General features: G+C 55.3%; 1 protein-coding gene across 3 annotated transcripts; it reads left to right on the forward strand.

Moving 5' to 3' along the window:
• The first annotated feature begins 558 nt into the window (after positions 1–558).
• ACVRL1 (activin A receptor like type 1) lies at positions 559–16,091 on the forward strand. Of its 3 annotated transcripts, XM_039471832.2 has the most exons (11): positions 559–901; positions 4,082–4,146; positions 6,123–6,188; positions 6,789–7,040; positions 7,239–7,450; positions 7,655–7,754; positions 8,099–8,245; positions 9,146–9,421; positions 9,967–10,164; positions 14,124–14,254; positions 15,776–16,091. In XM_039471832.2, the coding sequence occupies exons 3-11, from the start codon at positions 6,128–6,130 to the stop codon at positions 15,908–15,910; spliced, it is 1,512 nt and encodes a 503-aa protein (XP_039327766.1). In that variant the 5' UTR covers positions 559–901; positions 4,082–4,146; positions 6,123–6,127; the 3' UTR covers positions 15,911–16,091. The 3 variants fall into 3 exon arrangements, with proteins under 3 accessions (XP_039327766.1, XP_039327764.1, XP_074258759.1); XM_039471830.2 differs by lacking the exon at positions 4,082–4,146 and having other exon boundaries at positions 704–901; XM_074402658.1 differs by lacking the exon at positions 559–901 and having other exon boundaries at positions 2,796–4,146.
• The last annotated feature ends 1,087 nt before the right edge of the window (positions 16,092–17,178 follow it).

A 17,178-nucleotide genomic window follows, 5' to 3' on the forward strand; every position in this document is an offset into this window, starting at 1 on the left:
CCTGTGCTGAGCACCAATGGGGAGGGGCTGCTGCAGAGAGGAGGGGACAAATGGGAGATGAAGGGGCCTGAGGGAGGAGACTGAAGGATTTGGGCCAAGTAGGGAGTTCTCGAGAGCGGAGCCAAAATTTATCTGGACTTTTGCTAGCTCCAAACTCTGCGCTCACTGCTCCGAGCCTCCTAGACCGAGGACCCCGGGCTGAGGGTGGGGTAAGGACAGGTAGTGTCCCTCCCTGTCCCACCTCCGCTTGTCCCTTCCTTGGTGGCCCCTTCCCCGCGCCCCAATGCCAGGCGGCCCCTCGGCTGCTGTGAACCGACCGCCCTTTACCCCCACCCACTACTCCGGCCGCCAGACGTTGCCTACAGTCTTGGCTCTGGCTCCCACAGCTGTGGGCCCAGACCCCACGGGACCCCCACGGGACCCCGACGGACCGAGTCCAAGGCCCGCCCCCTCGGGGAGGCGGATGTGGGAGGCTTGGCTCCGGGCGCGGGTCAGCGGATCCAGGAGCTGCGGGCGGCTGGGAGGGGCGGCCGCGCCGGGGGGCTGGGAGCGGCGCGGGGGAGGGTCCTGGTCCTGCAGCCCCAGCGAGGGGTGAGCGGCGGCCAGTCAGCGAGTTGGGCAATAAGGAAACGGTTTATTAGGAGGGAGTGGTGGAGCCGAGCCAGGCAGGAAGACGCTGGAATAAGAAACATTTTTGCTCCAGCCCCCTTCCCAGTCCCGGGAGGCCGCCGCGCCAGCCGCGCGGAGCGAGCCCCTCCCCGGCTCCAGCCCCGTCCGGGGCCGCGCCCGGACCCGGCCCGCCGTCCAGCTTTCGCCGTGCAACCGCGGCCGCGCGGTGGAGGGGAGGTGGCCCCGGCCGGCCGCAGGCTCGCGCCCCGCCACCCGCAGAGCGGGCCCAGAGGTGAGTTGAGGTCCGCGGGCGGGACCGGGTGGCGGGCGGCCTCACCCCCGCTTCCGTGGGCCCTTCCTTCGGGCGGACCCGAGTCCACGCAGAGTGGTCGCGGTAGGATCAGTCCCAGATCATCAGGAACGCAAGCTGCCCTTGGCTGACCGCGCAGAGCTGCCGGTGACCCTACCTGAGACTTGGAGGGAGCTGGACGGGACCGGACTGGAAATCAGAAACTTGGCTCTCTAGTCGGGAGACCTGGCGTCAGTCACTTCACTTCTCTGTTCTCCTACCCTCTCCATAAAATGGGCAGAGGAATTCATGTCTTGCTCTACTCACATAGAAGGGATCGCACGTCCTGCCAGGCCGCTGGGTGAATGCCCGCTTCCACAGCTGCTGAGCCTCCCCGCAGAGCTCACCTTTCCCAGACCAGCCCTTGCAGCTGCTGCTTCAGGAATCTGACACTAACACTCCAACCCACGAGCCTCACCCCAGCCCTGCATCCTTAGGTCATCTCCATGCCACGGCCTTCCTTCAGGATCCCGGCCAAAGGCGATCCCAGTCTCCCTCCAGGCTGGGACCCCAGATTTTCCACCTGTCCTGGAGGCCAGTGCCGTGAAACCCGTGGCTGGGCTGGCTGCCCCAGCTCCTCTTTCCTTCTCCAAGGATGGGGGCATCATGGACAATTGCTCTCACCCTCTCTATTGATGGGCACCTGCTGGCTGAGTCAGGGTCTGTCCTAATACCTGTCCTCTCTCCTGTCCTCCCATTTCATTGGTTTGTTAGAAATAGCTACCATTGACTGATTACTTACTAAGTAAACACTTAGATATGGTTTTTCTCATGTAATCCTGGCTACAACCTAGTGGAAAAGGGATTACTATACCCATCCTACAGAAAAGGAAACAGACTTGAATAACTTCTCCAAAGCTCCTTGGATAGTGGGGTAAATGGCATGGTTGGGGTCTTGAGAGCATTTAAGTGCTTACTGTATACTACTTAGTACTCTGCTGAATAATTTTACTACATTTTACCTATGAGATAACACTGTTATTATTCCCATTTTACATATGGTGGGAAGCCTAAGCCTCAGAAAGTTTAAGTAACTTGTCTCAAATCTCATACCTCTAAGTGGCAGGACTCGAACCTAGGTCCCCATGATCCAGAGCCCACACCCTAACCTCTGTGCTATACTGTGCTGCCTCCGTGGTCTGCCTGAGACCTGAAACTCCAGGCTTGTTCTGCTGCATCACCCCGCTGTGAGGGGCTAATAAATCACATAGATGAATTGTGAGGGAAACCCAATATGAACAGCTGGGTCTGGTCCTCTGCTGTTGGGATAAGGTCTACTGAAGTGCCCAGAAGCTTCTGCTTGACATGGTGCTTCTCCAGCCCTGTGACAATCACTGCTGTGCTGAGCCACTGCCGTTGATGGGAGTGGGTCCTTCAGGTGTGCTGGGGAGAAAAAGGTGGATAAGCAACTTTCAGGCATACCACTACTCCGGCTCTCCCCACCTGAGGCTCAAACTTTGACTAAGCCTATGGCAATCAGATGATTTCTAGGCAGCAACACCACCTTTGTTGCCTGGGGCAACATAGTGGGACCCTGTCTCTACTAAAAAAAAAAAAAATTTTTTTCTTTCTTTTTTTTTTTTTTTTTTGAGACAAGAGTCTCGCTCTTGTTACCCAGGCTGGAGTGCAATGGCACGATCTCGGCTCACCGCAACCTCCGCCTCCTGGGTTCAGGCAATTCTCCTGTCTCAGCCTCCTGAGTAGCTGGGATTACAGGCACGCGCCACCATGCCCAGCTAATTTTTTGTATTTTTAGTAGAGACGGGGTTTCACCATGTTGACCAGGATGGTCTCGATCTCTTGACCTCGTGATCCACCCGCCTCAGCCTCCCAAAGTGCTGGGATTACAGGCGTGAGCCACCGCGCCCGGCTAAAAATTTTTTTTTTAAAGATGGGGTTTCACCATGTTGGTCAGGCTGGTCTTGAACTCCCAACCTCAGGTGATCTGCCTGCCTTGGCCTCCAAAAGCCTTGGATTACAGGTGTGAGCCACTATGCCCAGCCTAAAAATTAAAAAATTATCTGGGCGTGGTGCTGCGCCCCTGTAGTCCTAGCAACCTGGGAGGCTGAGGTGGGAGGATCACTTGAGCCCAGGAGTTCAAGGCTGCAGTGAGCTATGATTATACCATTGCAGTCCAGCCTGGGCGACTGAGCAAAACCCTGTCTCAAAAAAAATTAAAAACAAACAAAAACACTGTCTGCATTTAAACAAATCTGAGTAGGGCATCCGCTCATAACAACAGCAGTGGCAATTTGTATATGTCCACCAAAACCCACATCTTTTTCTTCCTTGGAGGGATTCATCTAACTCCAGACAATTGGAGGAATAACGACCGAGGAAAGATTTATTATCAGCAATTCAAGTTTATTAAGACATGCTTGGTGACTAGGCAAGAGACTTAACATCTTCGAGCCTCAATTTTACCCATTGGATTGTTGCAATGATTAAATCAGATAAACCATGAAAAGTTCAGTACTTAGCATATAATTAGTATTCAGAGAAGGTTAACTGTTATTATTATTTCATGGTGTTTAGCTAATGTTTGAAATTAGTTTAACGTTTGTAATTTCTGGCCAAAAACAGTGATGCTTCTGTCAGCAGGAGATTTTTCTCAAAGTTTTGCTTAGAAGCGAAAGGATCCCGCCAGACTCCAGGAATCTGTTTGTGCTACGGTCAGGTTTCAGGGCAGATTGCACAGGGTCAGCTCTGAGTTTGGACTGGTCAGGACTCAGCATCCTCCCGTACTTGACCTCACACTGGGCCCAGTTAAACATTGGACAGTCCCAATTTGACTCCATCACATTCCCAGGATTAGACCGTAGATGGGTTCTGCGGACGCAGCCAAGCCTCACTCCACAGCGCCACCAAGTCCCGGCTTTGGTGTTTAGCCTCTGCTGTCCCTTCTCCTCTAGGAGATGGGGAGGTTCCTGGGTGGGAGTGAGTGTCCCGTCCCACTGCATCCCACTCCCACTCACCCAGCAGGGCTCTGCACAGCACAATGAAAGCAGAGGAACCAGGCTTCGCGTTGTGCAGGATCCATTTCTCAAGGAGTGGTGCCCACACAAATGGAGCAGAACTCCCTGGGGAACTCCTTTAAAAGTGTGTGTTTCTTGCTGGTTCCAGGACTGAATCAGAATCTGGAGTGAGGGTGAGACCAGTGAATGTGCTCTTCTAATTGAGAACTTAAGGTGATTCTGATGTGTGATAACATAGAAGGAGGGTGGACAGGGGCATGGTCATCAGAGAAGCAGAAGTACGGACAGAGGGTCCTAGAGGGATGCCGGATTGCAGCCTTATTGCTAGCCACTTTTTCTTCCCACCTCAAACCCTCTCCTTTGCAGCTTCCTGGGCTAGCACAGGCCGCCAAGGATAGCTTGCTGCTAGCGCCGCAGTGAGCAGACTCAGCTCCTCTGGGGCGCTCTCTCCATCCCATCCCACCTCCAGTCCGCTGCACAGTGCTCACCAGAGTCCTCACTGGCTGCGGGAGGGGCAAGAGGCAGGAGGTCAGGCAGAGGCTGGGGACACAGCTGCAGCAGCCCAGCGCTCTGTTTCCTTTCCCAGCCTGGGCCTCTGGGGCAGAGGAAGCCCAGGCAGGAAGGCCGGAGCTGCCACCAGCTAGAGAGCCCCAAGAAGCCCCCCTACCCCACCCCCAGCCATACTGCCCTTGGCGCCTCAGAGTCCTGGGTCTTCATTTGGCACCATTCGTAAACTATGGGCCTTCTGAAGCCTCGGTGGCCATATGTCCAGCCCTACCAGCCTCACCATGTCATGCCAAAGGACAGTCTCCCTCCCTCGTGCCCTGCCTGAGGATCCAGTCCCCAGACACACACACCTGCACATGCTCCACCATTCAGAAAGTTCTTGCTGCTGTCTGACCAGGGTCCTTCTTGCTGCAGCTTTAGCCCATATCTTCTGGTTCTAAACCTTGGAGAAATGAAGACTGGGTGGCTTCAGAAGCACTAGTTGGTGTGGGACCTGGATTGGGGACTATCCTAGACCAGAATTACTCCCGACAGCACTCTCCGCCAAACTTCTGGAAAATTCAACCCTAATCAGCCATAGGAGGTCAAACATTCAGTGTCTAAGTGTGTTTCACTTCCCCTGCCACAACACTGGGCCTCCCCCACCCTTTTCTAGATGGCAAGGAGAGAGAAGGGGGCCAGCGAACGGCTCAGACAGCTTATGCTCCGGTGAGGCTGCAGAGAGGTTCCTCTACATGTGGCATGACCCTGCGCCGTCCAAGCTTTGCATGGTCGTCACAACCCCGAGGGTTCAGACATGGGCTGCCAGCACTGGGTAGGGATGGAGCGGAAAGAGCACTGGACTAGGAGTCTGGAAACCTGGGTTGTACTCCTGCTGGTGCCAGTGAGTCCTGTCTGACCTGGGACAAGTCTTCCCTGTATGGGCCTTAATCCTCTCTTCTGTGAAAACAAGGAGCTGGAATTTGTAATTCACAAGATGTCTACCTAGAATTCTGTCATGTGGGTGTCCCAGGCACAAGCAACTAAGGGAATCAGGGAACTAAGTATTTAAGTAGCCCCTCCAGACCTTGTGGCTGCTGCAGCCCATCCCAAAAATATGCCCTCAGTTCACTGCTGTGCGTGACTCCTGTCTGGTCTATCCAGACCCCAATCTAAACAATCTTGATTCCTGTTCCTGGCTTGGCAGGACCCTGAATGGCAGGAAGTGAAGACAGGAGGCTGTTTATGTTGGAGGCAGCCAGGGCTGGGGGGGGGGGGCACTGGGAAAGGGTAGACAGGGGTGGAGGCTGTGAGGGGGTGGGCAAGGGACACAGAACAGAAGGGGAGCTGCTGGAGAGATGCTCCTTCTACCCCAACTGGGCGCTCCCTGCGGCCCTCCCAACCTGCCTCCAGTCTGAGCTCCGCAGCAGGGGTGCAGAGCTAGGGTTCCCCCAAGCTCTCAGTCACTTAAACATGGCTCTCCACCCTTCACCTCTAACAGGATGGTTTCCATGGGGAAGTGAACCAGGACTTCCCCTGCAGGCCCCGCCCCAAAGCCAGGCGTCAGGGAGTAGGGAGGCGGCCTCCCTGCCTCCCCTCCAAAAAAAACCTCTCTGTGATTTCCTCCGGGTGGGAGGGAGCCACGGCCCGGCGGCTGTCACATTTTGCAGCTCTTACTCCACTTCTCTTGCTCCTCTCTGCAGGGACCATGACCCTGGGCTCCCCCAGGAGATACCTTCTGATGCTGCTGATGGCCTTGGTGGCCCAGGGTAAGTACTGCGGGAGCAGTTAGGAAACAGGAACCTGGATCGAGAAAGGGCTATCTGGGCCTAGATCAGCTCTGGCTGGGGCTGAACTTGAGAAGCTGGGGAGAACTTAGGAGCTTGACTGGAAGGTGGGGGACAGTGAGGCTCCATCAGACTCAGCCCCCAGCTACCCCAGCCCTCCTTTGCTCTCCTCTTGGTCCAGACCTGCAGGCGGGGCTCTGTCAGGCTAGGCAGGGAGCCTAAATGTGGGGTGGAGGGAGATTGGGTGTTGGCAGGCCACACTTGGGAGAACTCTCAGGGCTGGGGCTGGGGGCCCAGCGCAGCCTAGAGCTGGGGGAGGAGGACCTAGGGGCCAGGAGGGGACAGAAGCCAGGAGGGGACAGAAGCCAGGAGGGGACAGAAGCCAGGAGGGGACAGAAGCCAGCTGCCCCGCGGTTAGGGCTCTGAGGGAAGGAAGGATGACAGAGGATGGAAGCAAGGGACCAAAGCTTCGAGGGGTTTGTCTGAGGGGTCAGATGAGAGGGTCAATGGGACAGAAGTGGATGTGGGGCTCAGCCTGGGGAGCTGGGCCCAGAGTGCCTGAGCTTCCAGTGTGTCTTCCAGGCAACCCTGTGAAGCCCTCTCGGGGCCCGCTGGTGACCTGCACATGTAAGAACCCACATTGCAGGGGGCCTACCTGCCAGGGTGCCTGGTGCACAGTGGTGCTGGTGCGGGAGGAGGGCAGGCACCCCCAGGAACATCGGGGCTGCGGGAACTTGCACAGGGAGCTCTGCCGGGGGCGCCCCACCGAGTTCGTCAACCACTACTGCTGCGACAGCCACCTCTGCAACCACAACGTGTCCCTGGTGCTGGAGGGTACGTCCAGCTGCCCCAGCACTCCCTCCCCGTCTTCTCGGCCCCTGCCCTTCCTGCCCTTCTTCCCTCACCTGCTCTGGCCAATAAAGAGGCGGGGGGTGGGGGGCAGAACTCTGGGATCTAACTGGCAGAGTGGTCTGGCCCGAGGTGCGGGGAGCTGACCTAGTGGAAGCTGAGCCTCAGTTCCCCCTCCTCTAGCCACCCAAACTCCTTCAGAGCAGCCGGGAACAGATGGCCAGTTGCCCCTGATCCTGGGCCCCGTGCTGGCCTTGCTGGTCCTGGTGGTCCTGGGTGTCCTGGGCCTGTGGCATGTCCGGCGGAGGCAGGAGAAGCAGCGCTGCCTGCACAGAGAGCTGGGAGAGTCCAGTCTCATCCTGAAAGCGCCCGAGCAGGAGGACAGCATGCTGGGGGTATGGCCCTGGGACCGGGGACACAGGGTGGAGGGGGGCAGATAGGAACTGCAGAATCAGAGAAGTCGCCCAGAGATTAGAACCGGTGGGGAGCTGGGTGAGTGAGGAGCTTGCAGTGACCCAGCAGCAGCTCCCAGGTCACGGATGGAGAAGGGGGCTTTGGCTGGCGGGGGCAGCCTCTCAGTGGCCTCTCCGTACCCCCAGGACCTCCTGGACAGTGACTGCACCACAGGGAGTGGCTCGGGGCTCCCCTTCCTGGTGCAGAGGACAGTGGCACGGCAGGTTGCCCTGGTGGAGTGTGTGGGTGAGCAGTGGGTGAGCCTGGTGGATGAGGACAAGGGCTCCCATGAGCCTGGAGGGGTGATTGCTTCCGGAATCACAGGTGGTGCCAGGCCTGGGTCAGAATTGGAATTCTGCTGGGCAGGGAGTGGGCTGGAGATGGGCCAGGGAGAGGTTCTTTCTGCAGGAGCCAGGGTGGAGCGAGAGGCAGCAGGGGATGGCCTGCCCCTGGGTCTGGATTAAGTTAAACCCAAGGGTCGGGGTTTCGGTGGGTGGGGTGGGGGAGGGAGGCAGCACAGCGTTAAGATGGGTGACTGTTTCGGGACTGTGTGCCAGTGTGTGACCCTCGCCTTCCCCTCTGGCCACCAGGAAAAGGCCGCTATGGTGAGGTGTGGCGGGGCTTGTGGCATGGTGAGAGTGTAGCCGTCAAGATCTTCTCCTCGAGGGATGAACAGTCCTGGTTCCGGGAGACCGAGATCTACAACACAGTGCTGCTCAGACACGACAACATCCTAGGCAAGGGAAGGGCCGGCTGTGCAAGGCCTGGGGCTTCATTCTCCTGGGTTGGAGTTCCCAGACCTCCAGACATCAACAGAACCCTGAAGGACTCCCAGCCCACCTGCAGCCCCAACCTTCTTTTTTTTTTTTTTTGAGATGGAGTCTTGCTCTGTACCCTGGCTGGAGTGCAGTGGCACAATCTCGGCTCACTGCACCCTCCACCTCCCAGGTTCAAACGATTCTCCTCTCAGCCTCCCAAGTAATTGGGACTATAGGCGCTCGCCACCACGCCCAGCTAAGTTTTGTATTTTTAGTAGAGACAGGGTTTCACCCTCTTAGCCAGGATGGTCTCAATTTCTTGACCTCATGATCTGCCTACCTCGACCTCCCAAGGTGCTGGGATTACAAGCTTGAGCCACTGCGACCGGCCTTTTTTTTTTTTTTTTTTTTTTTTTTTTTTAAAGACAGGGTCTTGCTCTGTCACCCAGGCTGGAATGCAGTGGCTCAGTCTCACTGCAGCAGCTTCAATCTCTTGAGCTCAAGCAATCCTCCCACTTCAGCCTCCTGAGTAGCTGGGACAACAGGCATGTGCCACCATGCCCAGCTAACTTTTTTTTTTTGTAGAGATGAGGTCTTCTTATGTTGCCCAAGCTGGTCTCAAATTCCTGGGCTCAAGCAATCCTCCTGCCTCAGCCTCCCAAAGTGATGGGATTACAGGTGTAAGCCACTGTGCCAGGTCCAGACCCAACCTCTGACTCCAGCTCTGTCTCTGACCTAAGCCACATCAACCCCCCACCCGACCTAGCTTAGCAGTGACCCAGCCAATTCCCTCTCCCCCAACCCCACCCTGACCCTGACCACTCCAGTCTCCCTCTGCCCCAGCCCCTTGGCTGAGTCACCCGACCCTTCTGGGCACAGGCTTCATCGCCTCGGACATGACCTCCCGCAACTCGAGCACGCAGCTGTGGCTCATCACTCACTACCACGAGCACGGCTCTCTCTACGACTTCCTGCAGAGACAGACGCTGGAGCCCCATCTGGCTCTGAGGCTAGCTACGTCCGCGGCCTGCGGCCTGGCGCACCTGCACGTAGAGATCTTCGGTACACAGGGCAAACCGGCCATCGCCCACCGCGACTTCAAGAGCCGCAACGTGCTGGTCAAGAGCAACCTGCAGTGTTGCATCGCCGACCTGGGTGAGCCGGGCGGGGCGGGGGCGGGTCCTTCGCAGGCGGGCGGGGCTCGCGCGCTCTCCTCTCCTTTGCCTGTGACCATGGCGGTGACCATGATTGGCGCTTGAAAACTTAGAGGTGCGTGTTGTCTCAGTTCTCCTCTACAAGACCCCACGAGTTATCTGAATACCCTTTTCAAACCCAGACTCCTTCCATCATACCATCCTGGCTCCAGGAGTTGGGAGAAAGGAGGCAGGAGCCGGGAACCGGGGTTCTCTTCCTGGCTTCACCAACTGCATCTCTCCCTGTCACCGGCCTCCGGGTCTGCTCCGTGAAGTGGGTATCATAATGCCTGCCTTGCCCACTCACATCTCGCTGGGTTCTTGGGGACCTAGAGAGTGCTACACAAGCAAAGAGTACCTGAGGCGGGGGTTCTCTCTGCGGCCCCTGTCTTCCGGCCCATCTCCCTGTAGGTCTCCATCTGCCTGCCCCTCTCTGTCCCCACCTTGCCTGCCCCCTGGACCCCAGGCTCAGGAGAGGGGCAGGAGTGACAGGCCTCATCCCCACAGGCCTGGCTGTGATGCACTCGCAGGGCAGCGATTATCTGGACATCGGCAACAACCCGAGAGTGGGCACCAAGCGGTACATGGCGCCCGAGGTGCTAGACGAGAGGATCCGCACGGACTGCTTTGAGTCCTACAAGTGGACTGACATCTGGGCCTTTGGCCTGGTGCTGTGGGAGATCACCCGCCGGACCATCGTGAACGGTGAGGGCCCACCCTGCACTGGGTAGGAAAAGGGCAATCGGCTGCCTGCTATGGCCAGTGCCCAGGGCCTGGGATGTTTACAGCCAGACCTCCTGGCACCCCTTCCATGCTGCCCACCGGCTAGTTCAGCTGAGTGACCTCTTAAGGTATAAACCTTAAAAAAGAATGGAGTCTGTGAGTCTGGCTGTGAAATCTTGAGTACGTAATAAAAGAAGTATTAATAGCAGCTAATATTGATTGAGCTTAAATATGTGCCAGATGCCATGCTATATCCTTTACATGGTATTATCTTATTTAATTCTTTTTTTCTGAGACGGAGTCTCACTCTGTCCCTGAAGCTGGAATGCAGTGGCACCGAGTTGGCTCACTGCAACCTCTGTCTCCTGGGTTCAAGCAATTCTCCTGCCTCGGCCTCCTGAGTAGCTAGGATTACAGGCACCCACCACCATGCCCGGATAATTTTTAAATATTTTTAGTAGAGACAGGGTTTCACCATGTTGGCCAGGCTGGTCTTGAGCTCCTGACCTCAGGTGATCCGCCCTTCTCAGCCTCCCAAAGTGTTGGGATTACAGGCGTGAGCCATGGTTCCTGGCTTATTTAATTCTTCGGTATGGGCAAGGCAATGATGGTATTGCTTAGAGGCTAAGAGCATAGGCTTGGAATCAGACTTCCTGGGTTCTATTCCTGATTTTGCCATGTTTGTGGACAGGTTACTTGGCCTCTCTGTGCCTCAGTTTCCTCATTTGTAAAATGAAAATAAGGCCAGGTGTGGTGGCTCATACCTGTAATCCCAGGACTTTGTCAGGCTGAGGTGGGCAGGTCACCTGAGATCAGGAGTTCAAGACCAGCCTGGCCAACACGGTGAAAGCCCCGTCTGTACTAAAAATACAAAAATTAGCCAGGTGTGGTGGTGCATGCCTGTAATCTCAGCTACTCAGGAGGCTGAGGCAGGAGAATCACTTGAACCCCGGAGGCAGAGATTGCAGTGAGCCGAGATCATGCCACTGCACTCCGGTCTGTGTGACAGAGTGAGACCCTGTCTCAAAAATAAATAAATAAATAAATAAATAAAATTAGAATAAAAATAACTTCCAGTTGTTAAGATAATCTAAGTATTAAGAACAATATCTAGAGCTAAATATTAGTGGCCATTATTGTTATAGATAGAATAAGTGTCTGACATTGTATTGTGCCCATTTTACAGCTGAGTGACGGGGGCACAGAATGACAGCTGGCTTGAGGCAGCATCAGGGGCAGTCTGCCCCGGGGCCAGTGCTCGTCCTCACTGTGTGCACTTAACCTCTGGTCCTTGATTTCCTCAGGCACACAATGCATGTACTTGAGTGCCTGCGCTGCCTGCTGATTGCGGCCTCGTTGTTACTGTGGGTTGTCATGGGGGACTCTGACTTAGAGGGTTTCGGCCAGTTGAGGGACCTGCCCTGGGCAGCCCTGTGGTCAGTGCTCTCTCAGCCCTGAGGTGGGTGGAGGATGGGTGGGTTGTGCAGACTGGTGGGAACACTGTCAGCCTTTGAGGAGGCTGTCCACGGTAGGAGACTTCCAGGAGTCCTGACAGGTTGGGGACAATCCTTAGGATATGGCTGGAGCCCCGCTTCTTGGGGACAAGGATGTCCTCATTTCCTGAGCATCTACCAGGAGCCAGCCCCATGCCAGACTTCATTTGTCTTCGGTGGTCATCAACTGAAAACAGAGGCTGTGGTGTCACCAGTCCCTTGGGGAGACTCACAAGGGGCTTAGATGCGTTTTTTTTTTTTTTTTTTTTTTTGAGGTGGAGTTTCACTTTTGTTGCCCAGGCTGGAATGCAATGGTGCGATCCCCGCTCACTGCAACCTCCACCTCCCAAGTTCAAGCGGTTCTCCTGTCTCAGCCTCCCGAGTAGCTGGGATTACAGGCATGTACCACCACGCCCAGCTAATTTTGTAGTTTTGGTAGAGACAGGGTTTCTCCATGTTGGTCAGGCTGGTCTTGAACGCCTGACCTCAGGTGATTCGCCCGCCTCAGCCTCCCAAAGTGCTGGGCTTACAGGCATGAGCCATCGTACCCAGCCTAGATTCCTTAAGACTCTGGGCATGAACTGCCAGAGTGGGCTCTAAGGAGGCTGGAGTCGGGGGAAAGGGGAACCTGGAAGAAGCCAAGGCCCCTTGGACCCGGCGGCAGGCCAGAAAGGGAAGGCTGGGAGGAGGCTGCCTGCAGGCTCCTGGGGCGGAGGGGGAAGCTCCGTCAGCCCCACACGGAATTGCGGCACATTATAAACACTGTAATCTGGTGTCAGCCCCGGCCCTGATTAAAGGCCCATTAGACACACTCAGGCCTCTGTGCAGCACTGATTAGGGCGCGAGCGGCACAGGGGCCGGCCTGGAAGCTGGCCATGGGGAGAACAGCTGGCGAAGGCCCTATCGAGGTTGTAGCCTGTGTGGCCATGGCCTGCAGCCTCGGGCTGGGAAACAGGATGGCGCACGCGGATGCCTGCAGCTCCACAGGCATTATTTTCAGAAAGCTCCTACTAAAGACTGTGAACTTGGGAAACCAAGAGGAAGGGGCTGGTGCTGACTGCAGGGGTCAGCAGAGGCCGTGGTGATGTTACGTGGACCTGGGTAAAAATAGGCGCAGCTCGGAGGTCAAGAGCACATGCTTTGCTGTCAGACTTTCTGGGCTAAAGTCCTAGCCCTGTGACTTACTATCTGTTGGTCTTAGACAAGTTTCTTCAACTCTCTGGCCGTACTTTCTTGGCGTATAAAGTGGAGCTAATAGTATTACTTACCTCATAGGGCTGCTGTGAGGATTTCATGCAGAGCTCTTAGGACAGCGCCTGGCACACAGTGCTCAGTAAACATTCGGTGTTATTATTATCAGGCATGTGTGATAGTTGGGGCCTGGGTGCAGTCCCGGGCATGGGGTAGAAGGCAGCTGAGGCAAGACTAAAACAAGACTGGCCTCGGAATCCCAGATGGGTTTGAGTGTCGCCTCTGCTGTGGGGCCTTGGGCCCACTTCTCTGAGCATCAGTTTCTTCATCTGTGAAATGGAGGTAATACAAGTACCCACCCCACAGAGCTGAGGTGAGGACAAACAGGACGATGTGTGTAGTGTTTACAGCATGATGCCTGGCACACGCCAAGTGCAAAACGAATGGCGGTCATTAACACTAGTGAGAAATACATTTATGGCCGGACATGGTGGCTCACAGCTGTAATTCCTGCACGTTGGGAGGCTGAGGCAGGCAGATCACCTGAGGTTAGGAGTTTGAGACCAGCCTGGTTAACATGGTGAAACCCCGTTTCTACTAAAAATACAAAAAAATTAGCCAGGTGTGGTGGCACACACCTGAAGTCCCAGTCACTCAGGAGGCTGAGGCAGGAGAATCACTTGAACCCAAGAGGCAGAGGTTACAGTGAGCTGAGATTGTGCCATTGCACCCTAGCTTGGGCAACAAGAGCGAAATTCCGTCTAAAAAAAAAAAAACACATTTATTACATTATAGTGTCCTTCTCAGTGGTAGCATGCCCAGGCCACTGCTTTCTGGCCCTTGGGATGGAGGGTGGGCAAGGCTCTCCTCTGGGTGATATTGGGCCTCCTTGTGGTTCTGAGTGATTGTCTCATTCCATCATTCCATCCTTTTTTTTTTTTTTTTTTTTTTGAGACGGAGTTTCGCTCTTGTTACCCAGGCTGGAGTGCAATGGCGCGATCTCGGCTCACCTCAACCTCCGCCTCCTGGGTTCAGGCAATTCTCCTGCCTCAGGCTCCTGAGTAGCTGGGATTACAGGCATGCGCCACCATGCCCAGCTAATTTTTAGTATTTTTAGTAGAGACGGGGTTTCACCATGTTGACCAGGATGGTCTCGATCTCTTGACCTTGCGATCCACCCGCCTCGGCCTCCCAAAGTGTTGGGATTACAGGCTTGAGCCACCGCGCCCGGCTGTCTCATCCATCCTTTATTTCCAGGCATCGTGGAGGACTATAGACCACCCTTCTATGATGTGGTGCCCAATGACCCCAGCTTTGAGGACATGAAGAAGGTGGTGTGTGTGGATCAGCAGACTCCCACCATCCCTAACCGGCTGGCTGCAGACCCGGTGAGGCCTCTGCTGGGACTAGGGTGGCGTGGGGTGGTGGATCACAGCAGGGATTTCTGGGCCCAGGAAGCTGTGTCTGAGGCCTCTGCTTCATCTCAGATAGACACTGGGTGTCCTGGTTAGGGCACTTCTCTCAGTACTCCCTCTTTCAACTCTGGCCCATGCTCTCCGTCCCCAGGGCCCTCTGGTCATTCTGGGATTTTAAGAACCTTCACCTTCCCTGTGAAAAGTCAGAGGCTCTCTGTGGCTGTGTGTGTGTGTTTTAGAGACAGGGTTTTGTTTGCTCTTGTCACCCAGGCTGGAGTGCAGTGGCACAAGCACAGCTCACTGTAACCTCAAACTCCCAGGCTCAGCCAGTCCTCCTGCCTCAGCCTCTCCAGCAGCGAGGTGTAGTGCACGCCACCACACCTGGCTGATTTTTAAATTTTTTTGTAGGGACAAAGACTTTTATATTGCTCAAGCTTATCTCAAACTCTTGGGCTCAAGTGATCCTCCTGCCTCAGCCTCCCAAAGTGTTGGGATTATAGGTGTGAACCTCCACACCTGGCCACTGTGGTATTTTTGTTGCTGTTGTTTGCCTTTGTTTTTTCTCAAAACACTTTACATGCTTATACAAAGACACACACACGTCTATCAACACATACAAGCATACATATCCTTCTGAACATGCAGTCACAGATGCATACACATGCGCATATATGCCAGACTGTTGGCCCCATGAGGACGAAGGACGTGTCTTTTGCTCACCCTTATATCCCTGTTACCTATCATAACACCTGGCTCACAATGAGTGCTAATATTTATGGAAAGAATGAATATATTATATACCTGATACAGGTATGTATACATAGACATACATTTCTGTACAACATACATATCCACAAAAAGCCACATGTATGCATTCCTGTACACACACCTACACTCTTTCAGGAGCTGGAAGTGAGGCCGGCTCATCCTAGGCCCTGGGATGGGTTGATGAGCTTCCTGGGATGGGTTGCTCCCTGGCCACATGCATTTTTAGGGCCGTTCCCCCTGCTCAAACTTCCCCAGTCCACGGGGCCCAGCCATGGCTGGTGGAGGGGCTGCGAGAGGCTGCCCTCTGCGCTGGAGCGTTAGGCTGTGGATGGCGATGCGGGAGCCGCCAGGCTTACAGATTCTGCTCCTTTGTGTGAATCTTGGCAGAGGTAGGGGTGGAGGCAAGGTGTTTCACAGACGCTGCCCAGGGGGCTGGGGTGCTCCCGAAGATCTGAGTTCTCTCTTTCTGTCCCCCGTGCCTTTCTCCATTCCTTTCTCACTCTCCTCCCTTCCTCTTCCATTTTTGACTTTTGGTCATCCTCTGTTCTCCCTCTCACTGCTTGTCTTTCCTCTTGCTCTCCTTTCCAACGCTCTCGTCTCCCTCCCCTCATCTTTGTCTCCTGCGTCCGTTCCCCATTACTGGCCATCCCCCTCATCTCCTCCTTCCCATCTTCTCTGACCCGTGTCCCTGCCTCCTGTCCTCTGTATCTCTCTCCTGACCTCCAGGTCCTCTCAGGCTTAGCTCAGATGATGCGGGAGTGCTGGTACCCGAACCCCTCCGCCCGACTCACCGCACTTCGGATCAAGAAGACACTACAGAAAATTAGCAACAGTCCAGAGAAGCCCAAAGGGATTCAGTAGCCCAGGAGCGCCTGACTCCTCTTGGCATGCAGCGGGGTGGGGGGTGGGGAGTGGATGGTGTCCTATCTGGGTAGTGTGAAGTGGTGTGTGCTGGGGAGGGGGTGCCCCTCTATGGGCAGCTGCGTCTGCCTGCTCGGGCCCCGGCCCATCCAGCCAAAAATACAGCTGGGCTGAAATCTGATCCCCTGCCGTCTGGCCTGCTCGAAGCAGCAGGCTCTCTGACGCCTGGCGCTCTCTCCCCACCCCCTACGGCCAGCAGGGTGCACCCCCTACCACTCCCAGGACGGGATGCAAAAGAGGCTCCAGAGTCAGATTGCCAAGCCAGGGAATCCCAGTCCCAGACTCAGAGCCTGGGCCTGCACTTTGTCCCCTGCCCTTGGTCAACCCCACTGCTCCACCAGAGCTGCTAGGGTGGCACAGGGCCCTGTCCAGCCCTCGGCACACACTCTGCCCTGCCAGGCTTCAGCCTCTGTCACAAACTCCAGAGGGCCAGGGCCCATCCATTTCTCTCCATGGGTTTATATCTCAGCTCCATGATGCCTTGGGCTTTCTCTCTCCTCAACAAGAACACAGCTTGCTGAATGTCAGCTGCCTGGGAGAGCTGGGGCCTGACTTATTAGGGCATTAAAACCTAAGAGGTCCTACTGAGGGTGTGCCAGGATCACAGGCCAGTGGAGAGGGGGCAGGTCAGATGGGTAAGGCCCAGGGCTTTCAGAATAACTGAGAGGATGGTGAGGTCAAGTATGGCAAGGGGAAGGTCAGTGGGTGTCAAGAGACCCAGGGTCTGATCCTCAGGCCTGTCTCAGTTCCTTTTCTTTTCTGACACAGAGTTTTGCTCTTGTTGCCCATGCTAGAGTGTAATGGTGAGACATTGGCTCACTGCAAGCTCCATCTCCTGGGTTCAAATGATTCTCCTGCCTCAGCCTCCCAAGTAGCTGGGATTACAAGCGTGTGCCACCATGTCCAGCTACTTTTGTATTTTTTATAGAGATGGGGTTTCTCCATGTTGGCCAGGCTAGTCTCAAACTCCCAACCTCAGGTGATCTGCCTACCTCAGCCTCCCAAAGTGCTGGGATTACAGGCATGAGCCGTCCCACCCAGCCAGGACCTTTGTTTCTTATCTACATATTGGAGATTTGGTCCTGAAGTCCTTTGAGGCTTCCTTAGCTCCAGTTCTCAGGTTTCAGCCTATATCAGAGCTAACTTCCTCAGTCTCATCTATTCCTCATGCTCCAGCCCCTGGCAATTTGCCTCAAGATGTGGGTTTG

Source organism: Saimiri boliviensis, chromosome 7 (assembly GCF_048565385.1).
Source record: "Saimiri boliviensis isolate mSaiBol1 chromosome 7, mSaiBol1.pri, whole genome shotgun sequence".
Classification (NCBI taxonomy): Eukaryota; Metazoa; Chordata; class Mammalia; order Primates; family Cebidae; genus Saimiri; species Saimiri boliviensis.

What these genes read in the sequence shown, in the direction of transcription:
- ACVRL1 (XM_039471832.2), top strand. Translation starts at nt 6,128, where the DNA reads ATGACCCTGGGCTCCCCCAGGAGATACCTTCTGATGCTGCTGATGGCC. An exon ending in TGCCCTGGTGGAGTGTGTGG is followed by an intron (nt 7,755 to 8,098) that starts GTGAGCAGTGGG and finishes TCTGGCCACCAG; the next exon opens with GAAAAGGCCGCTATGGTGAG. An exon ending in CAGACACGACAACATCCTAG is followed by an intron (nt 8,246 to 9,145) that starts GCAAGGGAAGGG and finishes TTCTGGGCACAG; the next exon opens with GCTTCATCGCCTCGGACATG.